Source organism: Lactuca saligna, chromosome 9, assembly GCF_052625555.1.
Source record: "Lactuca saligna cultivar CGN05327 chromosome 9, ASM5262555v1, whole genome shotgun sequence".
Lineage (NCBI taxonomy): Eukaryota > Viridiplantae > Streptophyta > Magnoliopsida > Asterales > Asteraceae > Lactuca > Lactuca saligna.
Window position 1 is genome coordinate 187973804 of NC_136425.1, and position 19237 is coordinate 187993040.

At 34.3% G+C, this 19237-nt stretch overlaps 1 protein-coding gene across 2 annotated transcripts; it reads left to right on the forward strand.

Annotated features, from left to right (window-relative positions):
• Nucleotides 1-1702: 1702 nt before the first annotated feature.
• LOC145017358 (uncharacterized) lies at nt 1703-15596 on the forward strand. Of its 2 annotated transcripts, XM_078975403.1 has the most exons (8): nt 1703-1944; nt 2074-2206; nt 2319-2390; nt 2599-2742; nt 2858-2929; nt 3012-3083; nt 3169-3278; nt 15402-15594. In XM_078975403.1, exons 1-7 carry the CDS (start codon nt 1851-1853, stop codon nt 3266-3268), a joined length of 687 nt encoding a protein of 228 aa, XP_078831529.1. In that variant the 5' UTR covers nt 1703-1850; the 3' UTR covers nt 3269-3278; nt 15402-15594. The 2 variants fall into 2 exon arrangements, with proteins under 2 accessions (XP_078831529.1, XP_078831530.1); XM_078975404.1 differs by lacking the exon at nt 2858-2929 and having other exon boundaries at nt 15402-15596.
• The last annotated feature ends 3641 nt before the right edge of the window (nt 15597-19237 follow it).

The window sequence follows — 19237 nt, forward strand, 5'->3', positions numbered from 1 at the left end:
CATTCGTCAATAAGAAAATGGGAGGAGGCAGAAATAGAATACGTATGATATGAGAGGCTAGGGTTAAATAGTTTGTCAAATAGATTTTTATGGTAATATCTATAAATTAAAGGATTTAATTTTAATTATCATGCTAAAGTTACATAATTACTCTTATTACAGTTTTTAATTATTCATAAATTCTTATTGGTGCATTCATGTACACAATAGTTTATAGAAACATCTCTCTCTCTATCTCTATCTCTCTCTCTCTCTCTCTCTCTATATATATATATATATATATATATATATATATATATATATATATATATATATATATATATATATGATTGTAACCCTAATGTATATTGTTTATATTCAAGTTTATGAATAAATTTCTCTAGTTCGTTTATGGATGTAGCTTGATTACTTTAATCAAGTGAACTATGTTAAATCTTTGTGATCTTCATTGTCTTCGCTTCTTTATTATTTTGTAAAGGTTTACAAAACATAAAACATTCATATGATACACAAAAATATGAAGCATTATTACAACCTTCTTTTTTTATGTCAAAGACTAAAAGCTACACGAAAATTTTCATTGGATATCGGTTGTTCTTAAAAGCGATGGCTATTCATTTAAGTCCCCGAGTAGCACCACTAGAACTTCAACAAGGTAGAAATTCTCGTATTCCTTATGTACACGTTCCCGCGGCTCGGATGAGTATTCTTGTTTATATCGCTACGACTATAAACACGTTCTTGTTCCTATTAACAAAACATCCCCTCTTTCTTCGCTCTTTTGGAACCGGTACAGAAATGGGTGCTTTTTCTACGTTGTTTACCTTAGTTACTGGGGGGTTTCGGGGAAGACCTATGTGGGGCACCTTTTGGGTGTGGGATGCTCGTTTAACCTCTGTATTAATCTCGTTCTTTATTTACATGGATGCACTGCGTTTTCAATAATTTCTCCATCCAAATTTTTATACATACATTGAAAATCAAGTAACTTTAGTTATATAACAAATTGTATGATATGATTAAATATATTATAACATGAATATAGTATGCATTGAGAAGTTTCAACACACTGATGCTTTTATTATATATGTTAAAACATAAATGCATGACCGATGTGAGATTGATCATGTTGTATTCGGTTCTTGAGAACACAAATTTGGTCAGACTAGTAAGAGTGTAACTCTTAAAATTAATAAAATTAGCATGAAATGTAATAGAGAATCAACATCTTGTAGAATATCATAGCGATATTTGAAGTAAAATTGATAAAACGATGGGAAATTTTTTATATACAAGGTTAAATGATCAGGTAAACGAAAAAATAGAAGTTCAACAAAATAATTAATGAGTATGGATATTTGGATAAAATATAGTTTTTTTTTTTTTTTTTTAGAAAAAAAAAAATCTCTCTCTTAAAAGGTGTCAAAGACAGACCCCGTGTACCACATGACGAGTTTACTTCTTAAATTAGTAAAAATTTAAAATACCAGTGAAAATTAATAAACGTTTAGGGGTGAAGCTCTTTGAATTTGGACGGCAGTGATGGTGACTGGTGAGGAATAACAAACTTATTGTCTTTGAATCCTTTTCGAAGAGAGTACCTAACCATAGACTAGCTAGGTCCAGCCCATAAGTTTAAACTAATTGTCGCCTTAATTAATAGAGCAAATTACCCCACAACAATTACCTAAGAATTACCATTTTGACGACTTCCGTGAAATGGTATTTTATATATAAGGCTTATCTCTTGATGTTATAAATAGGTTAATTTTGTTTGTTTCAACAGTGTTAAAAGTTACAAGTGTGGTGTTACTGTATTTCTTGGCCCTGTTGATTAATTATAGAAGAAAATGGATCGGACCTCCACTCTAACCTCAACTTTTGCTCTCCTTCGGTTTATTTTGGTGCTATATATTTTTTCATCGGTTTATGGGAATTCTGAAGGTATGTTCGCTTGGTGCCAATTTAGTAGTTCACTTCAACTGATCTTAGCATCTTTCTTCCTTGTGAGTGTACGGATTTTAAGATGATCAGGTAATTGTCTAATTGATTTAATGTGTATATATAACACAGGTGATGCTCTGATCACCTTCAAGAAACAATTAAGCGATCCTTACAATGTTCTCCAAAGTTGGGATCCAAGCCATGTTAACCCGTGTACTTGGTTTTATGTTACTTGCAACTCAAACGGTAGTGTCACACGATTGTAAGCATACCCTACTTTTGTTTTTTTTACATGAAATTTTGTTATAGTACTTTCTCTATTGTCATGATTTTCAAAACGAAATCCTGTGCGTTCTTGGATTTGTTGAATGCAGAGATCTCTGGAACATGAGCTTGACTGGTCGACTTGTTCCGCAGCTCGGTCAACTCACCAATTTGTACTACTTGTAAGTGCGGCCTTTTAGCAATTGAAACTATACGTATTTTATTAAGTACAACATGTTCTTGTTTTTAGTAAATAAATAATATAAACCATAATAGCAATAGTCACAATAACGGTCACTCGATCAGGGATGACTTAAACATAACTTTTTTAAACCTTAAACTGACGAATTAATTAGTTAACGTTCTAAATAGATCAATCTATGCTCACAGGGAGATTTGTGGTAATAAGATCATGGGAAAAATTCCTAAAGAGCTTGGGAACTTAAAGAATTTGGTGACTTTGGATCTTTACATGAATCAGTTAGAAGGTCACATTCCAAGCACATTAGGCCACCTTCAGAAGCTTCGCTACCTGTACGATTTCACATATTTCAAATTCTTTTCACAATATTATTGATTTTATATATTTATGATCATCTTTTCGACATATCATTGCTCAATGTGTCGTTTTCTGCTTGTGCGAGGGCAGACGTCTCCACCGTAATGCTTTGACAGGAACTATCCCGTATTCGTTAACCACTATAACTACACTAAATGTTCTGTTAGTATCCAATTTAGCTGGCATATATGCTTTCATGCATTTTGTGCAACATGTTTAATATATTTAGTGGTTTTTATCACAGTGATTTATCTTACAATCGTTTGAGTGGACGTGTTCCGGTCAACGGCTCCTTTGCAAAATTTACACCTATAAGGTCTGCTATTATTTATTTGAAACGTGAAAGAATACATGATGTCTTCTTGATATTGACTGCAAAATATTATATTTTTTTTCTTCAGTTTTTTCAATAATCCGGGGTTGATATTTCCTGTGTATGTCCCCCCACCTCAATCTAGAGATGTACCAGTTACTGCTCCAGCTCCAGCTAAGCCCCTATAAATCCATGCAGGTATTTTAAGCATCGTTGGTGATTATTACTACCAATACTCTGAGTGTTTTTATTTAATGGACTTAATAAAGCAAACTTAGTGGTTCTTTTTCACATCACGTAGAAAGAATAACTTTAAATAGAGAAATAAGAAATAGTCTTAAATATAAGAGCAAATAAAATAGGTTTTTTTTAAGGGTTTAAATATTTTTGGTTATTTAACTTTTGGTTTTATACTTATTTGGTTACTTAATTCTTTTTAAGTTTTAAAAGGTCATCAAACTTTTGGCTTTGTACTCATTTAGTAACTTAACTTTTGGTTTGGTCACATTTAGTCACCTAACTTTTAAAATCGTGCTCATTTAGTCACTAAACTTTTAAATTTTTTCAAAAGTTAGTGACTAAATGAGCACACAATTAATTTTAAAAGTTAGGTGACTAAATGAGCACAAACCTAAAACTTAAGTGACCAAAACAAAAGTTAAGTGACTAATGAGCACAAAGTCAAAAGTTTGATGACCTTCTAAAACTTAAAAAGAGTTAAATGACAAAATAAGCACAAAACAAAAAGTTAAATGACCAAAAATGACCTAAACCTTTTTTTAACTGTACGTTTGGTTCTAGGTTTTCTTTGTTTTGCACTTGGACGTTCTTTTGTTATTATTTTATTGTGTTTTATGTCCTTTTGTATATTTTAGACATTTTTAGATAGGAACGGAGCTAGAATTTTAGATTAGTAGGGGCTAAGATGTATATCGTAAAAATATAAAAGGGAGCTTTAACTGATAATACAATAATACCAATGGAGTTAGGGGGACAAAATACCCACTAGTCCCTCTACTGGCTCCGCCCATGTTTTTAGATATTTTTATTATTTATTGTTTATAAAAACTAAAATAACTAATTAATAAGCATATATATATATATATATATATATATATATATATATATATATATATAGAGAGAGAGAGAGAGAGAGAGAGAGGTTCCACTCTCAACCTTACCTCAACCATCTAACCCTCTCATCTCTCTTCTTCTTCTTCTTTTTCTTCTTCTTATTCTTCTCTCTCTCTCTCTCTCTCTCTCTCTCATATCAATTGAAAAATATAGAAGCCTAAACATTTGGAACATAGCCCTCCACCACTAAAACCATCGGTCGCCGCCGGAACTATCGCACTGCCATCTTTTCGTACTTCTCGACTCTCTTATCCTGCTGCTTCTCTCTACTTCGTCTTTTTCCTTTCTTGGGCCGATCTGACTGTTTATCGTCATCCAATCATGCGGCGGTCATAGCATAAGATCTGGATCCGATGGTGTTAGCTTTAGGGTCCTGTGGTGGTGTTGGCTTCAATCGGCGGTAGTAGTTGATCTGGATCAGATGATGATGGTGGTGGCTTCCAAGCAACGACATTGGTGTATGTCGTGTCTGTTGGCGTTCTGGTCTTGTTCAAGTTTTGGCCTCGCAAGTGCTGATAATGGGCATGAAGAAAAAGGTGATATGAGATCTTAAATTTAAGTTGTAGATTAGGTTTGGAGGTGAGGGTCATAGTTTTCTCGCCGAGGGGGGGGGGGCGGTAAGACAAGCAAACGAAGGTTGTTTTCCCATAGCAACCTGACGAAAGGGGCTAAAATGGTAGTTGAGAGTGCTTAAGGGTTTTCTATAGTGAGAAGGTTTAGAAGAAGAGTGTATGAGGGGTGCTGCTATTAAGACATCATTTAGACACCATATAAACATCTTTATCAAAAGTCAATCAATAGGTAACAATTTTTAATCATCTTTTTCAAAAAAAAAAAATGCAATTTTAAGCAATAAAAAGTACTTTAAAAGCTATATAGAATGTCTAAATTGTAAAATGGTGTATCCCTTTAGCCAACCCCGTATACGAAAAGCGGTTTATGAAGTAGGGCATTTTAGTTTGTTTTATTATATAAATGCAAATAATAAATCCGAATAAAATAAATCATAAACAAAAAAATTTATTTCAAGTTTTTGAGAGACAAAAATGGAATAAAAAAAATACACTAGAGACGGTCTAAGAAAAAAAAACCTTAAGGACCAAGCACATTGTTTATACAAACCACATGATTTAAGTAATTTGTACTAAATATTACTTCAAAAACAAATTCATTTGTCTATATTTAAAATTTTGTAAAATAACTTTTTATTGATAAGTAGATGTGTTCGTTACACAACTTTTGAGAACTTCTAACTTCTAACTTTTAACAAAAGAACTTAAAAACAACTAGCGTTTAACAAAAAACTATATTAGATTTTTAGAAATTGATTTAAATGTATTTTTAAATAAATAAATCATATCCATACTATTAGTAATTATCTTATATTATTAAATATAAATATATTTTAATCATTATGAGGTCCTTATTTGAAACAACTATATCACTAGATTTTATAACTTATTAGTTTTCATCTAACAAACTAATAAATATTTATTATATTAATTTATAAGCTAAAATTAATAACATAAAATAATATTGTTTCTTTTAGAACACTGAAACACTTGTAATATCTATAAATTATTTGGTATGGTTTCTTAGAAAATTGAAATATCTTATTTAATTTATTTGTAAAATACTAAACATTTACGATATGTTTGGTCTACTAACTGACAACCTAACTCATAGCTGAAAAAAGTTAACTTATAATAGAAAAACTAGTTGTTATATGAAAAACTAATCGATAGCTAAAAAACTTAACTAATAAAAAATATTATTTGATAAACCTAGCTAATTAGCTAGCTGAAAATATAAAATGATATCATTAGTTAAGTGCATATTTGGAAAATAAACAAAATAAATTAAAAAAAAACAATCCTAAAAACATAAGCTATGTTTGGTATATTAGCTGAAAAGTTAGATATAACTAAAAAAGCTAGCTATTAAAAAAATGATATTCGGTAAACTAGATGATAAGATAGTTGAATGAAATAAAATGATATAAAAGAATATTTGAAAATATATGTTTTTATATTATTAATCGAGGGTATATTTAAATTTTTTTAAAGCAACTAAAATTCTAATCTAAGTAGGTTTTAAAAATGTAGCATATAAGCTAGTTAACCACCTAGTTTGGCTCACTAATCACAAGAATAGTCTAACTAGGTTTCAAAAAGGTAATGTATAAGCTACTATTAGCTTGTAAACATGTCAACTTTAATTTTTTTGAAAAATTAGCTAGTTATGTGGCGCTAAACACAACATTATTAATATGCATAATTTGCGCTAAACATTATTAATATGCATAATTTTTTTTACTAATTGATTAGCATAACGGACGCTTGATATTAAAATCTCGAGGATTTTTAACTTGTGACAATTATAGTTTGGAAGAATAAATTAATCATTATACTATTTCAATCAATATGACAAAATGAAGTTATGGCAACCCCGCTAAATGGTTGCATTAGACCTTGTAAATTGTATAATGCCTAAAACAACTTTTTTACCAAAGATTGCATTCAATAAAGTTGCATTTAACCTAAAGCACCAATTTTTTTTTTGAAAAAATGCAGAAAGAGTTGCATATCTTTTTTTAGATTCAACCTTTGTAATGCAAGTCAACCTTTTTTTATGCTCATATGTAGCTTTTTTTACATTTAGATATAACTTCTTTTAACTGTTTTAGTTACACATGTACAAATGCATCACCACCACCACTTTTTTTTTATTATTAATTATTAGTCATATCTCTACTATAAAGTTGATGGTGTATATCATTCTATTTGTTCATCGCAACCATATAACGACCGGCAACATCACTTCCATCTTTTAGAGGTTTGTAGTTCTTTATTTGTTCCTTCAAGAATATTAAAAAATAAATCGGATAATATTTCTTAAAAATATGTTGTTAAGAAGTTTATATTGTAAAAAAATATTGCACTTCAGTGTACAAAAAAACATATTTTTATTGCGTAAAAATAGCTACTTGACATCCAAAAATTTGTTATCAAAAGATTGTTTTTATTGTAAAAAACAACATTTTAACATCTAAAAGCTCTAATTTAACATCAAAAATGTCGTTTACTATCAAAAGGAAAAATCTATTGTGAAATTGATATACAAACTTACAATTTTGATTGTCTAGTCATCATATGAATAAACAAATTCACGCTCATCTATCATTTTACGTATACGTTTAAATATTTGACGTAGAGTGGGGAATTCTTTGTTTGAATCTTCATTTTTTTGTATTCATGGTAACATAGATATCAAAATGAAAGTATCAAAGTATTGGAAAATAAAAATACAAATCACGAGCAAAATGAAGAAGAAACTAAACGTAAATATCAAGCATGGAGAGTTGATAAGGATATGCTGGTATGGAGGGTTTTATCAATGAACATACCAAAAAAAGAGTACAAAAAGAACTTTGAAACTCACCAAGAAACTGTGAATTTGTAGCTTGCTAGGAACTCTCTGAAGACTCAAGACTGAAATTAATGATCGAGAATGATGAAAATGATTGACTCACCTCAAACGCTGCTAAGAGTGAAGCAAACAAATAAGAAATTCTGAAACACTACGACCGAACATCCTAAACAAATCCAAACAATCATATTACCAGGTTCTCTCAAGTTTAGTACTTTCACAAATATAGTATAAATATTACAATTAGGTGTAGGCTTACTTTCATTAGTGTTTTAGAATTTCTCACTTTGACCCATGTTTTGTGTTTTGATCACAAAGCAATATCTGCACTTTAAACAGGATGATATCAAATTTTCCAGAAAATAGACTTGATTTCCTACATCTTTGTTCTTGTAGTGATTTCATCAAATTCGGACGAGAATGACCTCTACACCCTTGCAAAACATGTCAACGAATCTGACCAAATTTAACTTTGAATCAACAAGTCATCTTAAGATTTAGGGTTTGGTTTAACCCATCAAGACCTTTAGATAATTGGCTGAAATTGACTCAAATGTTTATTTTACATCTTTTCGATCTTTCTTGTGTTAACCTAAATTTTTTCTCATTTATTGCAAGGGTAATTAAAAAATAAAATTGGAGGGAATTAAAATTAACAATATAACTTTTTGTAATAAAGTTACAATTTTTAATAAGAATTGAAACTCTTTTTAAAAAACTATCAATTTTCAATAAAAATATGTAACTTTTTTACATTAAAAATTTAGAAGTTTCAATAAAATTTGCAAAATTTTAAATTCAAAGTTGCAATTTTTGATGAAATTTGCAAGTTTTCTTAACAAAGTTTCATTAAATCATCTAGTGCAACCTTTGTGTTGGGAGGGACATTATTTATAATCAAATAGAACTTGTGTGAAAAGTGTTAAGAAGTAAAGAGGATATATCGCAAAACTATAAGCACATAAGACATAGTATTTACGTGGTTTGGTTAAGGTGACCTACGTCCACGGACAGGAGGGAATTATTCTTTTATTTTAGAGCTCCCAAAGCCCATTGGCCAATAGGCCCATGGATAAATGCAACTAATCATATTCCGCCATGTAGCATCTTCTAGAACATTCTTAAGAACCATAGAGGACTTTAGAGCATACTTGTCTCATCAAGGACCAACATGGTCCAACTTGCACCATAGTGGTGCAACAAGTGTATGGATGGCGCAACACGCTTCAAGAATGGCAGAAGAATGTCAAAATCAGAGCAACAACACCACCTTGGTGCAACAAGAACATACATGACACAAAAAGGCCATGCATGGTGCAAGAGCATACTTCATGGCTCAATAGGAGTACCCCATGGCGCAAATGGGATCCTCATGGCGCAAGAGCAACTCCTCATGGCGCAAGAGGAAGTATAATGGCGCAAGAAGGAATGCCCTTGGTGCAACAACATCCTTCTTGGCATATCCCTTTAACATATGGCGCAAAAAGATCCCCTTGTTGCTCCATATCACTCCCAAGTGCTCCAAACCCCTTTTGTACGATTTGTTCCTTTGTCACATGCTCCATGAAGCCCAATTGCTCCATTGAGTTCCAAGTGCTCCAAATGCTCCATGAAGATGATCCAAATGCTCGAGTCACATTTAAAAATCTCCACCTTAACTTGAGCATCCTCTGAACTACACCTCGAATAAGAACTTCCTCTCCCTTGCTACCATTCGTCCCTGAAGAGATCTACCTCCTACGATTATCAACCAAATCCAAGCAAAGCTTGGACATTTCCGTTAGCAACAACTTTGTCAACATATATGTTGGGTTGACTTTGGTATCAATCTTTTGTATTAAAAATTTGTCTCCTTCCAGAATATCCCGAATGAAATTCAGCGTGACATCAATGTGCTTCGTCTTCTAGTGATACACAAGGTTCTTTGCAAGACTCAAATCACCTTGAATGTCACAACACAAGACATGCTTCTCCACCTTCAGAACAAGACTCTAAATAATCCTTTCTAACCATATCTCCTCCTTCATTCCTTCTATCATAGACATGTACTCGGATTTAGCTATAGACAAATCAACGGTATCTTGTAACGTTGACTTCTAATTGATTGCACATCTGAATAAAGTGAATATGTAGCACGTCTGTGACCTGCACTTCAACAAGTCACCACCATAATTAGATTCATCATATCCCACCATGTCACTCTTCGTATTAGCTTCATACAACAATCAAACATCAGTCGTTCCCTTCAAGTATCACAAGATCCACTTTATAGCTTCTCAATGCGTCTTCCTTATATTACTCATAAACCTGCTAACCACATTAACTGCATGAGCCAAATCAGGTTTGGTATAGACCATAACAAACATGAGACTACCAACATCACTTGAGTATGGAACCTTGCTCATGTACTTCCTTTCTTTATTAGTAATGGGTATAGTGCTTAGAACAAGTTTAAAATGAGTCGCCAAAGGAGTTCCAACTGGCTTGGACTGATCACATTTGAAGGACTGTAGAACCTTCTCAATGTACTTTTGTTGAGAAATAGATAACTGCCCTGATCTTCAATCCATTTTGAATCTCCATCCCCAATATCTTCTTTGCTGCTTCCAAATCCTTCATCTCAAACTCATTCTTTAGGATCGGCTTCAAGTAGTTTATTCCAGCCGTGTCTTTAGCTTCGATGAGCATATCATCAACATATAACAACAAATATATGTAGAAATCTAGTGACAATTCATTTTAGTAAACACAATTGTCAAACTGGTTTTGAGTGTAGCCATTCGATATTATGAATGAATCAAATCTCTTGTACCATTGTCTTGGAGACTGCTTCAACCCATAAATGGATTTCATCATCAAACATACATGATCCTTCTTAGAATCAGGGAACCCTTATGGATGGGACATATAAATATTCTCATTTAATGCACTCACCATGGCCAAAAGAAATCGAATTGTTTGTTCTTCAAGAACGTTGAGAACACCTCGTGATAATAAATTCCTTCCTTCTAAGAAAACCCTTTCACCACGAATGTTGCCTTGAACCTAGTCGGTTCAACTCTTGGTATCTCTTCTTTATTCTTAAAGATCTATTTTTATCCTATTGGCTTTGCTTCTTTTGGTAATGGGAATAGGTACCATGTTTCATTCTTCTTTAAAGATTACATTCCTTCATTCATGTCCATCAAAGATTCATTTGCTTATTTCCTCGCCACAACGTCTTTATATGATTGAGGCTCCTCAATGTCAATGTCTTCTCCAGTTAATAAAGAAAAAGCAATGGAGTCAAGTTCACCTGAATTCACACATTCCACATATCTATCAGGTAGTCTAATGAACCTTTTTTACATTCTCTTTGCTATACATTTAGACATATCATCATTCCCGACATTAGCACCACTGGATGAAGAACCCATGGGTTGCTCTTGGGTTTCATGTTGTCCACGATCTTTACTGCCGCCTTGCTCTTTGTCACTTTTCATAACTCTATATGGAGTTTGAATTGTAAACTCCACCTTCTGGCTAGCACCCTGAACTTTGTTCCCTGCTTGACTTGTATCATCTCCTCCCTGGTTATCCATGGCGGATTCATCAAAGGTCACATTTCTGCTCATGATATATTTAGGAGTTCTTCCTTCTTCTGTACATCATACTTGACAACCTTTTACTCCTGTCGCATATCCTATAAATATACACGTCATTTCCCTTGGCTCAAGTTTACCATCATTCACATGAGCATATACGGGGAATCCAAATATACATAAACCAAAATAGTCAGAAGGTTTCCCATATCATACCTCTTGAGGAGTCTTCAAGTCTATTGCAGTTGATGGTGATCTGTTCAGCAAATAGCAAGCAGTGTTAACTGCTTCCGCCCAGAATTCATTGCATAGGTTAGCAAATATTTGCTTGCCCCTTATACGCTTCATAAGAGTTTGGTTCATCCATTTTGCTACTCCACTTTTGTTCTGGTGTGTTCCGTACAATGCGGTTCCTTACTATACCTTTTGTCTTGTATAAATTATCTATTGGAGCATTGCAGAACTCCAACCCATTATCAGTCCTCAGAGCTTGACCTCTTTTCTAGTCTTTTTCTCAACCATGGTCTTTCACTCCATAAACTTGCCAAACACCTCATCTTTGGTCTTCAGAGAGTACAACCAAAAACTTCTTTGAATAGTCATTAATGAACGTCACAAAGTATGTGAGTCCTCCTTGAGACTTCACTGGTATAGGACCCTATAGATCTAAGTGAACATACTCCATGATTTCCTTGCTTGTGTGTTGACCGGTACCAAACTTCACTTTGCGATGCTTTCCCATGATGCCAGCTTCACAAAACTTTATCTTTTCAGTACCCTCTACACCAAGCAGTCCATGTTTACTTAGAAATGACATGCCATTCTCACTCATATTTCCCAAACTACGATGCCACAACTCTATCTTGTCATCACCTCCATTCAAGGATTGGGAGATAGCCATCGTTCCCATAATCCTACTACTTTCTAGGATATAGATCCCTCCACGATTCATCTTCCATTTCATTATAACTAGAGATCCTTTGGTCACTTTGACCCAATCACCTTCATCAGCGTACCTCATCCTATTCTTAGCCAATGTACCGAGAGAAATTAGATTCTTCTGAAGTTCTAGAATGTACCAACAATCTAACTTCCTGAGCATGCCATCGTGCATCTTGATCTGCATTGTGCCACTACCTTTAATACTGCTCACCTAATCATCACCCATCTTGATTGTGCCATCCCACTCTTTAAAGGAGGCGAACCTATCACGATTATACGTCATGTGATAGGATGATCAAGAATCCAAGACCCAAGCATTAGCAGAACTTGATGTACGTCCAATCAGTACATCACCATCATCCCCTTCATCAGAACTTTCATGAACTACAACAATAGTGTTATTGCTGCTTGATTCAGTCTTGGACTTCCCATTCTTTAGCTGTGGATAATTTCGCTTGAAGTGTCCTTTCTCCTTGCATTTATAACATTTCATGTTCGATGAACCCCTAGACTTCGATTTTGAACATGATCTCCCTCTATTTCCCCCTTCCTCTCTTCTATCCTCCCTCTCCATGCAAGGAAACCAAAACTAGACATATCTTCTCCAAATTAAAATTTTCTTTTCAGTTCCTTTGACATCACAGAGTCCTTCATATCATTCACAGAGATTGTTGTCCTACCATAGAGCATAGTAATAATGAAATACTCATATGAGTTAGGAAGAGAACATAAGAGAATGAGCGCCTAATCTTCATCTTTAATCTTCATGTCAACAGCTTGTACATCTAACCTTTGCTTCAGATACAACCTTTGTTTCTGGTACCACATTTTCCTCGATACTTCATATATTAAGCTAAAAAATTGCACTATGTGACTTCGCCAGAATGTCCACCTTCTTATCACCTGCCACGTCGTTTGGCAATTCCGCCTCTCCTTCCAGTACCGCCGCACATCCTTGTTGAGCCAGAAGAGCCCCCATCTTCACCTTCCACAAAATGAAGTCATTTGAGCCATTGAACTTCTCCAAATTAGTCCTGTGAGATGCCATCTTCAATCATAGGAGTACAAACCACAACTTTGATACCACTTGTTAGGAAGTAAAGAGGATAACTAGCAAAACTCTAAGCACACAAGGTACAATATTCATGTGGTTCGGTCAAGGTGACCTATGTCCATGGGCAGGAGGGGGTATTCTTTTATTTTAGAGCTCTCAAACAGAGGTTACAAGTACAATTACATAGAGATTCGCCTATCACTCTATAATTCAAGATACAAAATGACCTGGCATGCATCCCTATTTATACTAGACAGATCAAGCCTAAAACCCTAATGGGCCAAGCCCATTAGCCCATAGGCCTATGAATGGAGGTAACTAATCATATTCCATCATGCAACATCTTTTGGAATATTCTTGAGCAACATAGAGGACTTCATAGCATACTTGGCTCATTAACGACCAAGATGGTTCAACTTGCATCATAATGGTGCAACAAGGGTATGGATGGTGCAACATGCTTCAAGTGTGTCACAAGAACATCAAGATTTGAGCAACAACACCACCTTGGTGCAACAAGAGCATACATGGCACAACAAGGCCATGCATGGCATAAGAGCATACTCCATGGCTCAATTGGAGTACCTAATGACGCAAGAGGGATCGTCATGGCGCAAGAGGGAGTATAATGGTGCAATAAGGAATGTGTTTGGCGCAATATCATCCTTCTTGGCCCATCCCTTCAACATATGGCATGACAAGGTTCCCTTGTTGCTCCATATCACTCCCAAGTATTCCAAACCTCTTCTAGGAGCAACAAACCCCCTTCGTAGGAACCTTTGCTTTGTCACATGCTCCATGAACCCCAAGTGCTCTATTGAGTTCCAAGTGCGCCAAATGCTCCATGAACATGATCCAAATGCTCGAGTCACATTTAACAAAATGTTTGCATCTAAAAGGTTGCATTAGACTTACTTAATTTTTTGGAAAGGAAACTTCTCTAACGAGATTTTCCGGGTCAACTTTGCGCACCGACTAATACCACACTGCGATCATGAGACTCTAACTCATGCCATTGAGTCGTTACAGACGAGCCTCCATGGTCATATGGGCTGAATAATGCAAGAATTTGAACATGGGTCAATAGGTTATCCAATATATTTTTCATATGTTTTACCAAAGCACCACAACCCAACTGGTGACCACTCTTATACAAATAAAAGCTACCACTTCCGGCTTCCAACTATAACTTCCAGCTAATTTCACCAACACGACTTATGTCTAGAGAAGACTTAGGATAAATATTGGTTTTCTTAAACTACTATATTTACTATATGGTAACCGTGAACATTTCATTCAACCTTTTATATCTACTTCAGCCACTAACCCGTATTGTGATGCATGGACTTGGCGGCGAGATATTTTGTAGGTATATAAAACAACGATAAAGGGTATATGCATAATTTCTTTATGAAACTTCAATTTCATAAAAGTATTTCAAATTTTAATCGAAGACTTCAAATCCAAAAAGTTACTTCGACTAACATTTAACAAAAGATGTTTTTTTTTATTTTTTTTAAAATTGATTCAATTACCCTTTGATAAAATCAATGACGTGTTTTAAATAATTCATTTTATATAATTTTATATGTTTTAAATGTTTCAACTATATTTACTGAACAGTCATATAAAAATAAAAACTATCGGCTTCCATCTAGTTTTGCTAAAAAATACCCTTAAGTTGGTTATGGAAACACTTTTGTGTCTTAGAGTGATATTAACCAAATATTTGAATAAAAACAATAATATTAATATTTTATGGTACAAAAATGTACGATAACTAATGAGAGTGTAAATGGGAATAACATTTAAGAATTGAACAATATGGGACTAGTTCGTTCGGTAAAGGTGTAACATTTTTTGATTGAAGGTCACCGGTTTAAATCCGGGCGTAAGCGAATTAACAAACTTGTTGAATTTTATTTATAACTATTAAACCATCCGTTTAAAAAAATAGAATAATATTCAATCAATTTTTATAATAATCATATTAGATTTTATTAAAGGGATTTTCTAATAAGAGTATAGGGAACATGTAAGTACTAAAGACGAGATCCGCTCGCAAATAAACTATAATTCTTCTTTATGCGATGCATCTTCCATTTGTTGGTTTCGTTTAATTTAGCAATTAATCTATATTTTTTTGCGATGTGTTTTGACTTATTGAATGCAATTTTGCAGGCGAAGAACCAAGTGATGAACGGTTTACGGACTTCGTTTATTTCGGAAGTACTCGTATTATAAGTGTTTGAATAATGATTTAATTTAGTATAACAATATATGTGCGAGTGAGAGTTTGATCATTGTTGAATAACAACATTTTACTTAAAATAAATATTTATTAGTAGTTGAAATAAAAAAGTCTTTGTAATTACTTTTGAGCAATGTTTTAAAAACCGGTTTGAACCGACTCTTTGAGTCAGTTGGACCTGGTACCGTAGAAGAGAACGGTTCAACAACAACCGAGTTTATGTCAATTTCTAGTCTAGATCAAACTAGACGGTTTCTTTAAACACTAGGTTGAACCAACGTGATAGAAATGATAAAAAACTGTTTGAACCGGTTCATTAAACATGGATAGTTGAATTTCACTTATTTGTTAACAAAACAACATATTTCCAAAGCAAATTGAACGATTCAATTGACCTGGTTGACTCGAAGTATACACAACTTAAAGGTCGATGCACATCATTGTCAAATGTAGAAAATTATTTGATTTTATATGTAGGAAAATAGAAATTGCATAAAAATTATTGAAGTCGGGTTGAACCAACGATCGAACAGGCTTAACCGAAAATCGGTCACTAGAACAGTTCAACTGAAAACCAGTTTTTAAAAAAAAATTTCAAGCCATTCGGGGCTTTCCGGCGCTCCGGAACTCACTTCTAACACCTAAGAGGTGCTAGGAAAAAGCCTAGAGGGTTTGGGGTGCTTGGGAGAGAATTGAAGTGAATTGCTGTGAAAAAATGAGAAGAAACGAACTCTATTTATAAGCTGGGCGAAGTACGTACACGGGGCGTACTAGAGCTGTATGATGGGTGTACTCAGTACGTGGGGCTTACCAATAGTTATGCGGGGCGTTCCCTGCCACTTGTCAGCATCCGGTGGCATGACGTGGGGAGAAAGTAACGATCAAGATTTAGCCACATGTTACATGCGAAGTTAATTAACAAAAACTAATTATTTTCTAAAATCCGTAACTTTCTCATACGAGCTCCATCTTTAATGTTCTTTACATCTACGCGTAGATAGCGACGCGATGTACAACTTTCGTTTAGACTCCGTCAGCTAGTTTTGAATTTATTTTTTAAATTATATTTTAACAGACTTAGACAATTAAAGTCCGTTAAAAATTCATAATTTTCTCATCTCTCATCCGTTTTTTTTACTGTCTTTATATCATTGATCTCCTATTAACAAGATTTTCAATTCTTATTTAGGTTGTGTCAGCTAAAAATATATCGGTCTAAAATTCGATTTCTAAGTTGTGCACTACTATGCTAAATCTTAGAAAAACCATAACTTCTTCACACAAAGTCAGTTTTGGACGTTGTCTATATGCACACTCTCGGTTTAACATATACTACGACTTTCGTTTAGATCGATAAAGCTAAAAATTATTTTGTCAAAAATTAGTTTTTAGGATATGCGGTGTCATGCCAGTTTATTCGCAAAACTTCGATGAGTCATAACTTCTCCGTTATAGTTCGGATTTCAGTGTTTCTTATATGTACAAAATCCTTGTGACATATATAAGAATTTTGGTTAACATTAGTTACTCTAAATAATCGTCTATTAAAAAATCATTTTTAATGCATATTATCTCTAAATTGACTAGCCCCAATCTGCATGCGTTACAATTATCTCCCTCTTAGGATGAATACATCCCGGTTATCATCAACAAAACAGGGCTTCTATAATTACTAAATATGTTAGCATATCATCGTAGGTAATAACCATAACTCTTATATCCTTTCAAATGGGTATCTAACTCTAGGATCTCTTGAATGCTGGTGGTGCTCAATCTTTCACCTGCTCTTTATCTCATGTTGGACTTTTAATCGTAACCTTCAAGTTACAAACATGATCTTTATTTGAGACTCCTGCTCCTTTGTAAACAGTCTTAGCTTAAGATAAGTTATTTACTTCGATTATCGTGATAGACAATTAGGTTATATTCTAGTGATCTCTCATCATATGATGCAACGCTTAGACTCAGGTATTATAGAGTCAAATTCCAGAATGAAAGATACCTCCCTTCATGTTCTAATGTGATATAATCACATTTTAGCATGCAGCACTTCTAGCTACAAGTTTCTTACTTTCACGGTAATTGTGATACTTCTATTGATTGATTCAATTATCTTTTACTTCAATCTTCTAGCTTAAGTCATATGCTACATCGATCTTGGTTCTTTGAACAATGTAACTGTAATGCCCGTGCTCTAGGGCTAAGGAGTAGCAGATGACGTAATACTATAGGTCAATTATTGTAACTCTTTTGGAAGTAATAAAGATGAATTATTTGAGTATTATATGAATTATGTGCTTATTCCTTATTTATAAATCTATATTAAATAAAGGATAAAAATAAGCGTCAAAAATTAATTGTGAGATAAATCCGATATCTTTACATAAAGTTGTAGTGGCCGAAACAAGGATTTCGGGGATATAAATAACGCCGAAATGCGAGTTATAACGAAGATGTTATGACTCGTCGAAGTTTCGCAACGGAACCGGCACAACACCGAGAAACGTAAATAGTGAATTTACGATAGATCGACTTTTAGCCTTACTTATCTAAATGAAAGTCTTATAATATGTTAACCTGAGAGCGTCCATAAAAAGAACGCCCAAATGTAACGCCCGGGTTCCCATGTACATTAATTTATATTATATTTTGATTTGTGTTGAGTGACTCAACGAGTTGGTGCATAGACTCGACGAGTCAGGTCGTGAATGGGTCACGTGGAAAATGATTAGACTCGACGAGTCGGGGGAGTGCACTCGCCAAGTTAGAGCTGACGAAAGAAACCCTAATTTCTCGGGTTTGGGACCTATTTAAGGACCCTTATAGCCACCATTTGCGGCTACCAGACCCTTGAGAGAAACCCTAAGAGTGCTTGAGCGTTTGTGAGAGGAAAGGATCCATTATTTGATCTTTGTAGGTTGGTTTTGCAAGAAGAAGGTGGTTCCAGCTTAGAGGAGACCAAGGAGATTGCATATCTGTGGATCTCAAGCAAAGAACATCATCCGTGAGCTAGCATATCAATCCTTTTCTGTTTTGTTGAAGAATCCACGGACTTAGGGTTTTCTATACCGTTTATTAGGATGATTTGTTGGATATATGGTCCCTTATCATATTTTGACATCAAATATGGACCCATAGTGGTCCAGAGAGCTTTATCCATCTTGCTTTATGATGAGTTATGGAAGAAATGGACTTAGGATGTTGCATTTGTGGCTAATTTATCAAATAGAGTTGTTTGGATGTTGCATGAGTATCAAGATTGAACCTTTACATGTTTAATGAGCTTAGGAAGGTCAGATCTATGGAGTAAAGGAATAGATCTGACCTCAGAAGGTCTTTTGAGTTTGAGCAATGTCTGAACTCGTCGAGTCAACTCCTGACTCGACGTGTTGGGTCAAAAGGTGGCTATTGACCAACGTGGACCAGAGTTAACTTGTGTTGACTAAAGGGCATTAGTCAAACTAAGTCAGGAAAGTATTAATTAGAGATATATTTATGTTATAGGTGGAAGCTAGGTCGGAGGATTGAACGCGAGTGATTATCTGACATCTTCGAGGTGAGTCTTTTCACTATAATTTACCTAGACTGGTAATCAGAGTTATGTGACAGTGTATCTTGTATGCTATTTATGTGTTGTGATTTCTATATGATATGTGATATGCATGATTCAGAGTTTAAAGAGTTAGGACGAGTGGGTCCACAGAGTTATGGGACCATGAGGGTCCCACAGAGATATTCGACCAGAGGGTCATCAGAGTTACAGCTT